Below are 17,631 nucleotides of genomic sequence, written 5' to 3' on the forward strand. Positions count from 1 at the left end.
CCTCCACCCTTCCACTCCAAGGCCACCGAGATCATCTGCAGCGTACCCTAGGGCTCGTCCCACATCCCAACACTGTTCAATATCTACATGGCTCCCCTCGCCCACGTCGCCTGTAAAAATGACCTCAACATCCTCTCCTACGCCCACGACACCCAGCTGATCATCTCCCTCACCAAAGACCACCACACAGCCAAAACCAACCTCCACGAAGGAATGAAGCCTGTCGCCGACTGGATGAGGAACAGCCAACTGAAGCTGAACTCAGACAATACGGAGGTCCTCATCCTTGGGTCCACTCCTTCGGCCTGGGACTACTCCTGGTGGCCGACCACACTTGGAACTGGTCCAACACCCACACAACCTTCGATTCCACACTCACCATGACTAAATAGGTCAACGCCGTCTCTTCCTCCTGCTTCAACGTGCTCCGAATGCTACATAGTATCTTCTAGTGGATCTCCACTGAAATAAGAAGAACAGTCACCCAGGCCCTCGTCACCAGCAGGCTGGACTACGGTAACGTCCTCTACGAAGGAGCACGGCCAAGCTCCTGAGACGGCTGCAACCATCCAGAACACCTCAGCACGTCTGATCCTCGACATCCCACGCTGCAAGTCACATCACTCCCCACCTGAGAGAGCTACACTGGCTCCCCGTCAACAAGAGGATAACCTTCAAGCTCCTCATCCACGCACACAAAGACCTCCACGACACCGGCCCAGCGTACCTCAACTGACGACTCAGCTTCTACACCCCCACCTGCAAGCTCTGCTCTGCCGACCTCGCCGCTGTCCCCAGCATCCGAAGAGCGACAGCCAGAGGCAGATCCTTCTCTCACCTCGCCGCCAAGACCTGGAACACCCTCCCCACCAACCTACGGCAGATCTACTGGCCTTCAGAAGACTACTCATGACCTGACTCTTCGATCAGTAGCAGCTCAGGTATGTAGTACGCTCTACAAGTGTCCTGATTGATTGATTGATTGATTGATTGATTGATTGATAGTGCGCTGGAGCATTTTAAGGACTCCCGGGCTACGGCCAAGTCCTTGGGTCTCTCCTCCACACGCCCGGCCACGTCTGCTTTTCGTTCCTTTCGTGGCCCCAGAAGGGGTGCCCCAACATGTTAGTTCAGCCAGAAGCCTGTCCAGAACCAACCTCAGCACGGACGCGGTTCCCGCTGCGGCGGAACAGGGGTACAGCATGCGGGTCAGTCCACCTCCGCTTCTGCAGCATTCACCTCAAAGCCTTCCTAGTCCGAGCATTGGGGCATACCCCACTCCTGTGGGTGGCAGGATTCGCCATTACCTCCCCCACTGGCGTTCCGTTACCTTGGACAGGTGGGTACTGCAAATCGTCAGAAGGGGCTACTCCCTCCCCTTCGAGACTGCCCCTCCAGCCATGCCACCTCAGTTCCACCGCATGTCGGGGGACCATTTTGTGCTTCTCTAGCAGGAAGTCACAGCCCTTTTGGCCAAGGGGGCCATCAAGCGGGTTCCTGGGCCAGAAGTAAGGCGTGGTTGTTATTCCCACTACTTTCTGGTCCCCAAGAAGGAGAAAGGGGGCCTGCGCCCCATCTTGGACCTCCGGAACGTCAACCGCTTCCTCCGGAAGGAGAAGTTCAAGATGTTGACTCTGGCTCAGGTCTTAGCTGCCCTCGACGCTGGAGACTGGATGGTAGTATTAGACTTGCAGTACGCATATTTTCATATCCCCGTCTTGCCGGGCCACTGGCATTACCTGCGATACACGGTAGGCCAGGAGTATTTTCAGTTTGCCGTGCTCCCCTTCAGCCTTACGAGTGCCCCTCGGGTGTTCACAAAAGTGATGGCGGTTGTCGCAGCTCATCTGCTCAGATCAGGGGTTCCAGTCTTCCCCTATCTCGAAAACTGGTTGTTGAAGGCAGGCTCGCCCCAGGCAGTCGTCTCCCACCTCCAGACTACGGACGACCTCCTGCATTTGCTGGGGTTCTCCATCAACGTGACGAAGTCGCACCTGAGTCCCTCTCAGAAGCTCCCCTTCATCGGAACAGTTCTCGATTCGACGCAGTTTCGGGTTTATCCTCCCGAGCAGCGAGTCCGGGATATTGAGGCTATGATTCTGATCTTTCAGCCTCTATCCCGGGTTTCAGTCAGGATGACCCTCCGGCTCCTGAGCCTAATGGCCACCTGCATCCTGCTGGTGCCACATGCCAGATGGCATATGCGGGCTCTGCAGTGGGACCTGACGTTCCAGTGGGCACAGAATCAGGGCAACCAGTCCGATCAAGTCCAGAACTCGGAGGGCACTGCACAACAATTGCAGTGATGGTTCACAAATCGCGTTTGGGTCAATGGCAGATCCCTTCCCCAACCGGACCACACAGTGGTGACGGATGCGTCCCTCCTGGGATGGGGCAGCCATCAGAGGCCTCTGGTCTCCGGCAGAGTCCCGGCTCCATATCAACCTTGTGGGGCTTCGGGCGATCCGACTTGCACTGAAAGCATTCTTTCCCTCTGTCCAGGGAAGTGTAGTGCAGGTGTTCACGGACAACACCACCACCATATGGTACTGCAACAAACAGCGCGGTGTGGGGTCATGGACCCTATGTCAGGATGCTCTGCCCCTCTGGACATGGCTGGAACATCAAGGCATTACCTTGGTGGTTCAACACCTGACAGGTTCTCTGAACGCCAGGGCGGACAAACTCAGCCGCCGGTGCATGATGGATCACGAATGGCGTCTGAACTGGGCGCAAGGTCTCTTTCTACAGTGGAGAGAGCCTTGGTTATATCTTTTTGCCACCGAAGAGAATGTGCAATGTCATCAGTTCTGCGTGTTGGAATTTCCAAGGCGGCACTCGCTCGGCGACGCTTTTCGGCGCGAGTTGAGCTGCGGTCTGTTGTGCGCCTTACCGCCTATACCACTTCTGCCCAGAGTGCTGAAGAAGATTCGGCATGACCTGGCCCAAGTCATCCTTGTGGCTCTGGATTTGGCATGCAGATACTGGTATCCCGAGCTACTCAGCATGGCGATCGATACCCTGATGTGACTGCCTCTTCGGGAGGATCTACCGTCGCAGCAGCAGGGGACGGTCCTCCACTCGAACCTGTCCAGCCTCCACCTCAATGCATGGGGATTGAGCAGCGACAGTTGTCAGCTTTCGATCTTTCTCCTGAAGTCTGTGATGTCATTCTGGCTGCCAGGCGTCCCTCCACTAAGACGGTATACGCCTGCAGGTGGAAGAAATTTGTGGCATTGGTGCACAGGAAAGGCGGTGGATCCCCTTTCTGCCCCTCTTTCCGATGTTCTTCTGTTCCTTCTCTCTTTGGCCCAGCAGGGCTCTGCTCTGGGCACTATCAAAGGTTATCTTTCGGCTATCTCCGCCTTTCTTGATTTACAGATCAGCCTTCTCCTTTTAAGTCCCCGGTTGTTAGCCGCTTCCTCAAAGACATTACACACACGTTTCCTCCTGTGCCTTTCATAATGCCTCAATGGGACTTAAATCTTGTCTTGACCTATCTGATGTGCGCTCCCTTTGAGCCCCTTCATAACTGTCCCTTACGTCTTCTCACTCTAAAGACGGCTTTCCTGGAAGCTATCACCTCTGCCAGAAGAGTGAGTTAGCTCCACGCTCTTTCTTCTAAACCTCCTTTTCTTTCTGTTCATCAGGACACAGTGGTTTTAAGGACTTGTCCTTCTTTCTTGCTAAAGGTTGTCTCATCCTTCCACATTGGGCAGACCATCACTTTGCCCACCTTCTTTCCGCATCCTTCAAAAGAGGAAAAGAGGCTCCACCGTCTGGACCCAAAACGTGCGCTCTCGTTCTATCTGAAGCGCACACAACATTTCCAGGTGGATGACCACCTTTTTGTTGGCTACGTGGGCGCCAAAAAAGGTCGGGCCGTGCACAAATGAACTATCTCTTGGTGGGTCGTTCTGTGCATCAAAGCATGTTACTCGTTGGCTAAGAAGGAGCCTCCTGTGGGGTTGCGTGCCCATTCTACCAGGGTAACGGCAGTCACTACTGCCTTGAGACACGGAGTTCCCTTGCAGGACATTTGTCAGGCAGCTACGTGGGCCTCACCACGCACGTTTACCAAGCATTATTGCCTTGACAGTCAAGTCCGGAGAGACAGCTTCTTTGGCCGCTCTGTTCTCTGTGACTTTCTGGTGTAATCTTGTTCGCAGACCCTCCACCGGGGTTCGTATTGCTGGGGTATCTATTCTAAGGTGAGGAATCTGTCATTAACATGTCTCTTTCAGATGCACAAGTTACTACTTGTGTAACGATATATCTGTAAGAGACATTAGTTAGTGATAGATTCCTTACCGCCCCACCCATCCTCCCCGTTCTGTGAACTGATTTCTAGGGTTAAGGTCATCCTTTTCAGGGCCCTAGTTTCATGGCACCAGTGATCAGTTTCTTGCATGGCTCTGCGTTCCTGGCGCGGAAAGTCGTGTACAGAACTGACGTCAGCGCCCATGGGTGGCGCCTAAGTAGTCTCCGTGACGTCATCTCGGCACCTACGACACCAGTGATAGACGCGGAGCCGCACAACGCCACCTTACGACGCGCCGAGGTACTGCTGACGAAAAACTTTCCAGATCCAGTCTGACGCCTAGGGATATTCTAAGGTGAGGAATCTATCACTAACTAATGTCTCTTACAGATATATCGTTACACAAGTAGTAACTTGTGCTACAGGGATGTTTTTCACAGAGGGATCCAGAGTGACATCAAATAGGCGAGAGCGAAGCTCGACTTGTCTATGATGTCACTCAGAACCCCGAGGTGAAAAAATCCCCCTTTTTTGCTTTTTACCCAGCTATAATTTTATGCTATGTATGGCCCGCAAAATCATCTGGCCCTGCTTTTAACTGCTATTCAGGGCCGGATGAGTAGTGGGGAGCCATACAGAACATGCCCTTTCCCTTTTGAGACCTTTCATTCACCCAAAAAGCTGAAGCAATTTTTTTTAAACTGCTCTCTACCACCTTTAAAAAATTATCTAAAATCTGCTGCTCACCCAGCAATCTGCGAGGGATCAATCATCCTCATTCAGGCAACTGTACTTTCTAGGCTTTTCTACATTTTTCTTGTCTTCCTCAGTGACATCTCTCAAGACATCAGATAAAGTTCACACGGTTCAAAACACAGTGATCAGACACCTCTTCAGCCTAAAAAAACGCGACCACATCTCTGCTTACCAACATAAGGGAAAGTGAATCCCCATAAAACAATAGATCATACTAAGCACAATTTGTGTAATCTGGAAGTCAGCCTTAAGGGATGTATGACGTTACAACGCATACTTTTACATCGCATGCCTTTACAACGCGGTATTTACAACGAATACCATTACAACGCATAGTGCTTTTAGGCGCTGGATAGTGATTTATTTAATTCACTATTCCAACTCCAGTCCCCGTGGATAGTAGGGAAGGTGTTGGATAGTAAATTAAATATATTCCCTATCCTAGAGCGCCCCCCAGCGCGATGCGTTGTAATGGTTTGTGTTGTAAAAGTTGCGTCGTAAAGGCACTGCGTGGTAAAAGTTGCGTTGTAAAGGTTGTACACCGCCTTAAGTATCTTACCAAATCTGCTCGCCCACTTGCTATGAGTCATATTTTATCAGGACGAACAATATTTAGGATCTACTCGCCCCTTCCGGCGAGCTGACAAACAGGTGTCCTGTTCACTCACAAAGTGAAGGAGCATTAAAGATACTATTAAATGTTGTTTTTATGTTGTCAAATTTTTCATTGTTCAGAGACAGAGGTCAAAAGTCAGTTTACATCTTCAATTACTTTTCATTTTCTGACTGGAAAGTTTGAGGATTTTGTAAAGGGAACTGTCTGACAAATGTGCTGTACAAAAAGTGTGAAATGAAAGGCTGTAGGATGTTCTGTTTTTTTTCTAAAACACATTTAAAAAGCTCAAAAGTGAACAGGACAAACCTTTCAAAATACATTTCAGTAGTTGGGAAAGCCCCTGTTTTGTAATTGTGTGTGATGATTTATTTTTTTAATAGAATGAACTTACTTGGTGATGTGCAAATGATAAATATTTTGCAGAAACCTAATTTCTACAGATGATTTTTTTATACACTATATAGTTTTAGAAATAAAACTTCACAATAGTGGGAATGTTTTTGGCCATTTAAATGGAAAATGTGCTGTCTGTAAATGAGTGCACTACCAGTCCATGCTTTAGGGATATTTTTGTTAAAAGTGAGTTTTTAGCCCCTTGCCTGCGGGGCTAATTTCCCCGCTGTGCTGGGGGGTGGAAGGGGTGCGCACAGCGCCACCGTGGCTCATGACGAGCTCAGCTCGTCATGAGCATGGGAGGGGTTAAAGAAGAACTGCGAATCTTTTCTGCCCCCAACCTGATGGCAATGCTATTAGTAAAATAAAAGTAAGTTGGGGTCATATGTACCCTATATGTGGGCCAGATTTTTATTATGCATGGAGCTAACATTTAGTCTATTACATTAAACCAAATAGTCTTTTTTTGTACATCAGGAATACGTAACTCGCAAGGTGCTTTCATTGTGATAATGAAGAAAAAGTTGACTGCAAAATAAAATATTTGCCTAGGATAACAGAATGAGACCAGTTTATGGGTCAAGTACATTACAATTATGTTGAGCAGATTATTCAAGTTACTCACATTTTAATGAATTTTCGAGGCCTGCTCACAGACTTATTCTAACTGTCTTAGATGAAAAGAACCCTTATCAACTCCAAAAGACATGGTGGGAATCTCCTCAGTATAGCGGGAACTGAACAATGGAACGATCTTCCGCTCCAATTATAAAACTTCCTCATCACTCGCAAGCTTAAATACCTTCTTTAAAAAGATCCTTTCAAACAATCTTTCTCCTGATAACTAAAGAACACTTGAACTTTGAGATGTCTATTTTGCCCATAATCGATGTAATTCCTGCTTTCGTCTTTTGTCCCATCTCCTTGTCACCCCACCTGCACTTTAGACTAGATTTATTTTCTGGTTAATGCTCTGCACAAGAAATAAATAGAACAGTTAATTGAAAAAAAATCTGAGATTCTTGCCCTGATAATGGAGACATTTTATTCAAAATGTATATGGATCTGTGATAGATGGAAACCTGGAGAACTCACATGACGGATAAATAGTTTATCCTGCTGGCCCTTATTGTCACGGCATTGATGTTGTCTCCCCTTCCATTGCAGAAAGTTGGTGGTGGCCTTCGACAATGGAAGCGAGTCTTCTCTGTTCTCCGCACTCACCTGCTCTACTTGTACAAGGACCGGCGGGAGGCGGTGACTGCGGTGCCTCCCCAAGGTGAGGAGGAGCAGCCGATCAACATCCGGGCATGTCTCGTCGACATTTCCTACAGCGACACCAAGAGGAAGCACGTGTTCCGGCTAACGACTGCTGATTTCTGCGAATATCTCTTTCAGGCTGAGGACCGCGATGACATGTTGGGCTGGATAAAAGTAATCCGGGAGGACAGCAAGGCTGAGGGCGAGGTGAGGGACCATCATCATCCTCATCTTTATGTGCAGGTGCTGCAGTGGCACCTGAGACTGTGACGTGGGTGCTGGTCTCCTGCATGTAACCCTAGCTTTGTGCCCTGCAAACACTTAAAATGCATGTCTTACCCCATTCCTGGCTGATTACTAATGCCATTTACGATTACTGTTTTAATTTCATAGTTAATTAACTAAATGTGTGTAAATATATTCCAATTTTACCCAAGGGCACAATAATGTAGATATCTGATTTCCCTGCTTATTTTAGTTAATGTTTGTTTAATTGAAGTCTCCTATTCAGAATGTTAATTTTTGGTTTCTGATCCGTGGTATTTCATGAAAGTTAGATTAAAGCAATCTCCATATATTGCCAGACCTTCTACCAATATGTGTCAGCCCCGCAGAAGGCGTAAGAGGAAGTCCAGGGCAGTCGAAGCCACTTTTGAGCAGATTCTTAATGTGTTTGTCTTCCTTTAGGACCCAGGATTTGCAAGTCAGGCACTGATCAACAAGAAGTTAAATGATTATCGGAAAGTGAGGTAAGACTGCGTTCCTGCTGCACTGTATATAATCTTAAAGTGTTCTTCGAGGAAGAAGTTCAGGAAGAGAAACACTAAGCAGCCATTGGCAGGCTTCATTCCTTCACAGCTGTGAAGGTGCCCAAGGCTTTGTTAAAGCACCCTTATCCTGACATGGAGCACCCCTGGCTAATTCTATTTTAGGACCCGTACACACATCTGTTATACACCTTAATCCCGAACTGCAGAGACCCTGTTATTCCAGGACTGGAGCACCCACATCTACCAGTGCAGGGCCGGAGCACCCACATCTACAAGTAGCTTCCCCAGCAATGTGAGGATTGGGAATCATACCGTTGCGTGCACATCCAAACACGCTCATAAACGCACACCCTTCATACTCTTCAAATCCCACTCCTTTCTCTTGTCCCTCTTAATGGTATTCCTTGCTGTTCCAGTATTAGAACATGCAGCTCTATCAATGCATCTCAACCTTGTCATGTAGCTCTACCAGAGCACACACACACACACATATCCTACATTGAACGTGTCTCAACTTCTGCTGTTCTCCATATAAAGTACTTCCAGTGCACCTCTATCCTAATCCAAAGCGTCCCAGACTTCCCACTGCCGGGGCACTGAGACCCACTCACAGCCCTCCTGGTGCAGCTCAGACACTGCTCTGCTACGACGCCTGACTCCTTACCTATAGAGCCTCGCTCCACTCCAGTCTTCATACATGCACACATACCAACACACACACTGCAATCTCAGTAGATGGTGTTGTATTTCATAAGGTCCCTCTGGATTTACTTCCTCTTATTTCCATTGCCTGTACAGTCCATCTGGGACTAAACCTGACTCATCTCCGAAGGGCTCTCGTGGTTTGGGGATAAAACCAGATTTCCTGAGGCAAGCGGGCATGAGCGCACCTCGACCCCCTCGGCAGGATCCCGCTACCAAAGGTGAATATCCAAGCCTTCTTTTTTTGCTTTTACATTACCCCATTTTCATCTTCCTTTTGATCTCTTCTTCTTACAGCTGATTTGTGTCTGTCTTTGTCTTTGTTCTCTCTCCCCTTTTAAGGTTTGTATCTCTTTCACCATAATGTTATTAAGTAATAAGCATATGTTTAGCACACAATCGACAACTGCTATGATCTTACAGTGCTTTCTGGTTGCTTTTGTACATGATTCTTAGTTTTCCTATGCTAAGACCTAGTAATCCTGTGATGAATACATTGGGTATGTTGTGTCCTGGTCTGTCTGATGCCCGTTGGGTGGAAATGGGCTATAGAAGTATGTTTGTCTGGGGGTGTCGTGGGGCTTTACCATTTGCCCAAGGCCAGTGACATGCTGCTGTTTGTGTCATATCTTAGCTACATGGCATATCTGATCAGATTCAAATATATGAGAAATCTCTTGACTTATGTGCTCTCTTTGATTCTTTTTGCTTATGCCATACCTTGTTGATACGCCAGATATATGGTGCATCTGAGCTGTGTTAAAGTGCCAGATCTTAATTTTCTTCCTAAAATTCCAGTGAGCTTGTAAATTTCATGTCTTTGTTAGGAGGGTATTCCATGTGCTTGCACCTTACATGGAAAAGGAGGCTTCAGGCCTTGATTATTTGAGCTCCTAGCTGAACATGGAATATGTTCTGTTCTGGAAATGATTTTGGAGTTTTACGTGGATGAATACAGAGGGTGCTCAACTCGTTTTCAATTTTGGACAGCTTGCTTATCATCATCATAACAATTAGAAGGAACACTCCAGCTCATCGAAGATCTCTTGGCTCCAGCAAACTGCAGTGATAATTCTTGGTACGAATCGCAAAGCATTCAGCCTGTCTCTGATTCACTCTTTAAACAACAATATATCTTGCGCGAACCACTGGTTTTGCAGCGTAAGGAATGTTGAAGATTAACGTGCCAAACCAGCAGACTGCCCATCAGGTTAAAAAGAATAAGAAGGCCAAAGTGATCTAATGCCACGGCTTGCAATACAAGCTGTAGAATGGCACCAAGAACAAGTTACAAGTCGCTTTTCATTATGGGGTTCCAGTTGAATTTACATAAGGGTTTTTATCACAGACATAGTCATTTCACACCCATTAGCCTAAGTTTGTGTTTTTAAACACATCTCCAAGGACAGTTCACTAAATTATTGATAAATTACATTGTAATTAAAAAAGAATAATTGATTTATACTTAATTACCTTCCCTCCCTATACCCCTACAAACACAACACCCGCACCGAAAATATAACATTACACCATTGGACTAATTATCTATTAAATATTTAATATTATTACTTAATTAACTTCACACCCTATAACCTCTACAAACACAAAAACACACACCTAAAATATAACGAAAAATAATCACACAATTTACTTAATTGTCATTTAATAATAAACAATTAGTTAATTATTAGTTAATTAACTTCCCACCTAATATCCCTACAAACAAAACAACCCGCACCTAATATTTCACCTACAAAATAAATGATTACACTATTTGCATAATTATCAATTAAATAATTCATATTTATTAAAATGAATGATTAAATAATTATACTTAACTTCCCACCCTGACCCCCTGCTAACCTCACAACCTGCTAGGGCACTATAAATTACTAATAACAATTAAATAACAAATTATAAGTACATTCAAATAAAAAACTATAATGTAAAATTATTGAGAACAATTATACAAAAAGTATATAACATACAATTAAACTATGAACTAAAACACATACAAATAAATAAAAAACGTTATCTTTTGCTACAGTATTATTGCGTCACAATATTAATGTGTCATGATATTAAAAACTCAATATTTGTGTGCCTCGATATTTATGACTCTATATTTTATCCAAATACCCATAATATATGAGCTCAGGCAAGGATCTGCGTTGTGGGTCCTTCACAGGCAGGAGAACGTCAGCATCAAATGTAGTTAATCGTCATAAAAGCAGTGGTTTGCCACGAGGATGTCTTCGGTCTTCATCTTCTTTTGCCGTGAGAGACGATTCCCTCATTACCGACGATGATGAGTGTCTTGAAGCCATTAGTGTGACTATGAGGACCTGAAATACTGGGACTGAAACCTATACCTTTCGTTGACTTTCTGATACGTTTTGCGAAACTGTAAATGAACTCTTTCCTGGAACTGGTCGGTATTCCTTCTCCATCCTGGCCCCTGAAATCTGGAATAGTTGTCCTGTGTTTTATCAGTGGAGGATCTTCGCACATATCTTTTAGGAAAACATTGAAAAAGTGATTTAAGTTGGAGTCTGTAACTCAGTGAATTGTGTAGAATTGAGTAGTGCTTGAAGACGAAACCAAGACCTCAACAAAGACCTCATCTAGCAGGTACAAGTACATACATATGCTGCAACACAACAAGCTGCAACCCTTACTGGTAAGTAAAACGTGTCTTCCATGAGATCTTAGCATTGTATTAACAAAGCATATGTGTTTGCATTTTGGTCCAAGACACTTAAGTTCACTGGAGCTAACGTGAAAAATTTCGTTAGCGGTAACAGTCCTCAACTTTCTGAAAACGCTTTCAGCAGATGAATCTTTTGTTCTGGTTCAGAAAGAATAAAGTAGCTTTTAGATTCATATCCATGATTACTTCCAAAGGTGGTATCACTTTTTCACCTCAATCAGACCATTGAAATTCCAACGTTCTTTCAAAATCCTACACATTGAAAATCCCATCTCTCAAGAAGGCATAGCCAGATGAATTGTGCTGTGCATTCTAATTTATGAAGGCTTATACAGTCAATTCGCAAACATTTCATAGGCACACACAAAAAATGGAGACACCATTGTATTCTTAGGCAACATGTCACCTCAGGATATTTACAATTCAGCAGCAGGTTCATCTCCTCAAAAATTATGAGACATTAATGTGTTGACATTCATGCTAGACAAGAAGCAAAAGTGGGTCAAACAGTTTCGAAAACCTTACTACATTTACCTCTACTTTCCGCTCACTTCAGCCTTAAGTGGATGAGGCACTGAATGTAAGTGAGTGCACTGCATATGATCTACAACATCATATGCTGCAAATGTTAAATATTACCTGTATCCAGCTGTGTATAGCTTGTTGTATTACAAATTCACACTCGATACCACCCAGCTCCCTTGTACATGGAAATTAGAGGGCTTGCTATTTGACTTGAATAGGATTTCATCTTTTATTGACTTTACACACACAAGCAGACACGCCTATTTGATGGGCAAAACATAAAAAATAAAGGAAGGCAGAGTCTTGATGCCTTGTGGGTTTTGGCTATGTAATCCTGAGTCATTCTTAAAAGTGAAATTAAAATCTTGAATGGATAGTGCAGAGCCTGTGATCCACAACACGGCACGCTGCAAACAGTTGATTACAGGTAAGCAACCTTTTCCTTTGCAATTATGAAAGTTTCCCTCTAAGGCCCGGCTACTAATTACCATCTGTGGAAATCACCTGCGGTGCCTGTTGTGTCTCAGCACAACTGACTGAGAACGTGTCTTCAGGGCCCTAGCCTGAATCATGACAGCCAAATGACTCCATGTCATGCATGACACCTTCAGGCACTTACCTTGTAGAATACCATGCAGAGTTGTATGGCTTCTACATATAGTCACAATAGCAAAACTGCAAGTCCCAGAATGCAAAGTGCTGAGGTAACACATGTGACAAAGGGTCGCTATGCAGTACTGGCAAGTCCAAAGTCTGGTTGCCTATAATTTGCCATGCTTGACATCTGAGACAGGAGCACAGATCCCTAACATACATTTGAACTTCAGCTGTTTGTTTGTTAGTGTTTGTCTTCTTTTGGGTCTAAGAATGCACAAGTGTGAACTTACTGCATGTCTATATTCAAGGTGTTACATTACTTGTATTTCAAATCCACTTATTTCACAGCCTGAGTGATGTTCTTTTGTTTTTCAGAAGAAAGTGGCCAACCCCGTGGTACATGGAGTATCAACATTATGAAGAAGAATAAGAAGTCTGGGCCACGCACTTTTGGAGTAAGGTTGGAAGACTGCCAGCAATCTGCAAGCAATAAGGTAAATAGGGTAAACCTCTTTAAAGTTGCCAATACAAGGTGTTCAAACTTCACTGCTCCTTATTTTAGCCCCTTTCTCAAGTCAGATTCCCACAGCATATTGTCTACATATTATTTTCCATATGTGGGCGGGCTTACTTGCATTCCAATTGTCTGCTCTGAGATATCAATTGCATGTTACCAGTTTTCTCTTCCCAACATGAGATTAACTACCTTTCCGATATGAGGCAACGCAGCTCAGAACCCAAAGAGGCTGCACTGCGTTGAGTGACAGGGAAGGAGCAGGAGAGATCCATATCTACCTACCTAGTGCTAGCACTGATTTCAGCTGCCGAGCACCACGCACACACCTTAGTGCTATAGCGCTAGGGTGTGTTCTTGAGTCTTGCATAGGTTTTGTACAGGAAGGATACCCTTCCTGTACAAAATACCATGCCTAGACAAGTTTAGAAGCTTTTCCCACTTTGTATGTGTGATGCACAGTGCACCACACATCAGCGCAGATCTGGAGAAGAGCTATCCCCTGTTTTTATCACTGACCTTTTTTCTACATTTTGTCTAGAGTTTTCAGGACTTTGTCTCCTCGTGCATCAAGGATGTCTGCTACAAAGTCTGGTTTCAAGCCCTGTGGCACCTTTCACCGACAGATGTCACTGGGGGACCAACACTTGGTGTACCTTTGGTACTTGGTGCAGAAAATGACACTAAGACCTGTGTCGATTGCCGCATCTCAAGGCCTTGAGGGAGCAATCTCTCAAGCTCCTCGTTGGCAACGGTGCAACGTTCATGATCGTGCTCGAGAGGAACCGATGGTGGGAACACTCCCCCTGGCAGAGCTAGTGCCTTATTCATTAGATACGTCTGGATTGGGGGGATAATAGTAGGGGTCTGTAGGCCCTGATGGATACCAGTTAGTGGAAACAGAGGACTACCGGTATGAGGATCTGGCTAATGCCAGTGGACAGGACACCTCCCCAGACACAAGCCTGTTATCTCTCCCTACCGTGGCTACAGAAGAGGGTGCCATTTGTGCGATGGTGGTGCAGAAGGCCGATGAGGTCCTGGACCTTGTGCTACCTTCCGTGGTAGTCAAGATGAACATCTTTATGGAGGTGCTTCAACCGGGAATTGCCCCCAAAGAACCATGTCCTCCTCAGGACCAAGTTCAAGCCCTGCACAGGGACTCCTGTTCATATGACAAATGTCCACTGCCATCACCCTACCACTGGGGACCCCAGTTTACTCACTCAGCATCCCACCCTGGAGAGGGTGGTGGTCCAGGCCTCCACCTCCAAAGGTCACCCCGGCTGAATCCTTTCCACTCCAACAGACTGAATCCAAATGGCTGGATACCTTCAGGAAGAGGATGTTCTCTTCCACTAGCCTAGCCCTGTGATTGGTGAATACTGCATGCCTTTTGGGCTGATATTTCCATACTCTCTGGGACTCGGCTGCGCAAGTGTTACCCATGGTCTTACAGGAGACCCGAGCCATAATCTCTCAAGCAATTGCTGATTGGAGGGATGCAGCCAAGTTCACCATACGATGTGGGCTGGATATGACTGACTCCCTCAGCAGATCAGTTTCATCATCGTTTCCATCATGTTTCCAACAACATTACGCTTGAGCCAAGGTGGGATCTGTGTCTTTCCCCAGTCACATTTCCTGTACTACAGATTTGCAGGACAGCCATGTGGTCAGTTAAACATTCATTCTCCAATCACGCACTCTTTTTTACTTTATTAATTATTACATTTTAAACAATAGAATATCAAGGTGCTGTTGAGGTTTAGGACACTCTTTGTTCTGTGTTGACTTTTGTATATGTTGAGATTGGCTCATTATAACTTCATTATGAGTTCAAAATATCTTTGGTTGACGTCCAATATTTCTTTAAGGCTAAAACAAGACATCTTTACAAGCACAAATATTAGATGTCAAAATTATGCACAGCATGTGAATCTTTTAGAGATACACAATTACTTTTATAGCAGTTTAATGTTATCCTTCTGTTCAATGCTTCACCCTCCTGCTTGTCATTCTTTTTCCTCCATTGTCCAATACTCTTTTCCTCAGTCTTCCTGTCCTTTCATATATTTTTTTCTATCTGGATCCCTGTAAATGTTAGCCAGAACAAGTCTCTCTCACAAAATCCCTTCCAGTTGGATCCTTTAATCCTCAAACTCTTCATTAAATGTGTGGTAGAAAACAAAGTTGAAATCTTTCTCAACCATAAATGAAAAACTACAGATAACCACTCGTTATCCAGTATTAGGGGTGTCTTTCATAGATTCACATGCCTGAATCATAGATTCACATGCCTGAATCATTCCCCGTCGTCGAGACGGGAGCCTCCGGTACATAGAAAAGTAATGTCCTATAGACATACATAGAGAAAAATAGGCCTAAGGGCCTCACCTTAGTCGCCTATCCTTGTCCTTATGTAAAAAGGACCAAACTCTTAGAGCCAGCCAATCAGCTATCACCTCCCTCTAGAACCTTCCTGACAGGAGCCTCAGTCTCTCAGATTTTCTACCGCACGTTATGCTAGGGAGTCTCCAACCTGAGTTCTCCTCAGGATCTCTTCAAAACCAACTTGTTCACTTTTAAAAGTGAGTTCTTTCTTCAAAAATCTCGAACAGGATTACTTCAAACCACTTATCATTGAAGTAAGTGATTTATTTCTTCAAAATCCTGGCATGTCTGAATCCCAGAAGAAAGCCCTTTTCAGGGCCTGCTCTTCATGTGGGAAGAAAAGGCTACATGTGGAAGACAAGCATGACCTATGCTCATATTGCCTTTATCCTGACCATATACCTAAAGACTGTAAGATATGTAGGTCTTTCCCTAACAAGACCTTGAGGGACAGAGAAGGTCGCCTGCTCATCTGGCTGGACAGGCTTAAACAGAGGGAAAATGTGATTTCCTCAGAGGGAAGCTTTTCAATGACCTCAGAAGTCTCCCTGAAGAGGCCAAGGGTGGATTCCCCTGGCCCCTCAGACACTCCTCCTATGAAGGTACAAAAGAAGTCTTCAGAGGCAAGATCGACAAAATCTTCAGTGTCTGAAAAGGACTCTCAGGCTTTTAAGAAGCCTACGCAGTCGTCCAGCAAGCTTGCGACATCCTCCTCGACGCAAAAAAGAGTTGTGGCGCCAGTTTCTGTCTCCACAGCGACGACGACTGTGTCGTCGGTTTTCTCATCGACGACGACGACTCCTTCATCGTCGTCAGCTGGTAAGCCTATTCCATCTATTATACTGCTGAAGCCGTCGTCGACGTCCAAGACCTCGTCGACGACGAAGATTGCCCCGTCGACGACGACGTCGTCGATGAAGAGTCCACCGTCGACGGGAATGTTGACGACGAAGACGTCAACGACGAAGACGTCGACGAGGAATGAATCGTCGACGAGCGCATCGTCGACGAGCGCATCGTCGACGAAGGCATCGTCGACGAGGAAAGTATCGTCTACGGAGGCACCGTCGACGAGCGCATCGTCGACGAAGGCGTCGACGAAGAAAGTATCGTCTACAGAGGTACCATCGTCGAAGGTCATGCCGTCGACGAGGGTCCCGTCGACGGGGGGATCGTCGTCGGAATTAGTCATCACTGAGCCGTGGAAGAAATCCAAGCTGATAGAAACGTCGGCTTTGACCCTACCACCGTCGGCAACACCAGGGACGACGGCAGGGGCTCCTGCAAAAGGTCCTGTGTCTGGCAAACTGACCAAGAAGCAGATTACACCAGAAACAACGTCACCAAGTAAGGTACAAAGTCATTTGCCCACGGAGATTCTCCAGAGTGAAGAATCTGAAGAAGAACTCCTGGATCAGGCTACTTCCATTTCAGACCTTCACGTGAAATGTCAGAGCACGGACGAAGAACAGGATGAGATGAGCTACCAGGAACACTCTTTCCAAGCTCATGTTCGTACAGAGGTCACCCCGATGGTATGCCTTCCCGTTTCAATTGTGAATGACCTTAAATACCTTATCCAGGACTACAAACAGCGTTTCCCGGAAACTTCGGCAACTCGGACAGGGGGCCCGACGCCTGCTACAAATACACCAGCGGCAGCCCCAAGACAGACACGGCCAACTACTCATGAGAAAGTGCCACCTCAGGTGATAGAATCATCAGATGAGGAGGCTGAGGAAATGGAAGAGGGGGAAGTCCAAGAGGATCAGACGGATCACAAAGAGGACGAAGAGTATGTGGCATCTTCCCCAGCTTCACCCCAACCGCGCCAGGCAGATTCACCGCCAGTGGACATTGGCGGTTTCCATAGAATAGTGGAAAGAGCAGCGAAGCGATTTCATATGGAGATGGAATCAACTTAGACCGAGTGTTTCTTATATGACTTTAAGGAGCAAACAAAGAAAATAACGAAGTCTATCCCAATAATAGACTTTCTCTGGGACCAGGGAAAGAAACTGATGATGACACCGGCCTCGGTACCGGCGGTGGTTCCACGCCTGGATAAAAAATACAAGGCTCCAACCACAGCGGCAGCTTGCCTTAATGGGCACCCGAAACCGGACTCGGTTG

At 45.8% G+C, this 17,631-nt stretch overlaps 1 protein-coding gene across 5 annotated transcripts in view; it reads left to right on the forward strand.

Moving 5' to 3' along the window:
* ARHGAP23 (Rho GTPase activating protein 23) overlaps positions 1-17,631 on the forward strand; it is a 606,970-nt gene that overhangs the window by 550,427 nt on the left and 38,912 nt on the right. For all 5 annotated transcript variants that reach the window (XM_078645608.1, XM_078645607.1, XM_078645609.1 and 2 more), the window contains 4 exons: positions 7,194-7,493; positions 7,974-8,035; positions 8,855-8,979; positions 12,966-13,084. In XM_078645608.1, the coding sequence (XP_078501734.1) occupies positions 7,194-7,493; positions 7,974-8,035; positions 8,855-8,979; positions 12,966-13,084 (606 nt within the window). The remainder of the gene's footprint in view (positions 1-7,193; positions 7,494-7,973; positions 8,036-8,854; positions 8,980-12,965; positions 13,085-17,631) is intronic.

This window comes from Lissotriton helveticus, chromosome 5_1, assembly GCF_964261635.1.
Source record: "Lissotriton helveticus chromosome 5_1, aLisHel1.1, whole genome shotgun sequence".
In the NCBI taxonomy this organism is placed as follows: domain Eukaryota; kingdom Metazoa; phylum Chordata; class Amphibia; order Caudata; family Salamandridae; genus Lissotriton; species Lissotriton helveticus.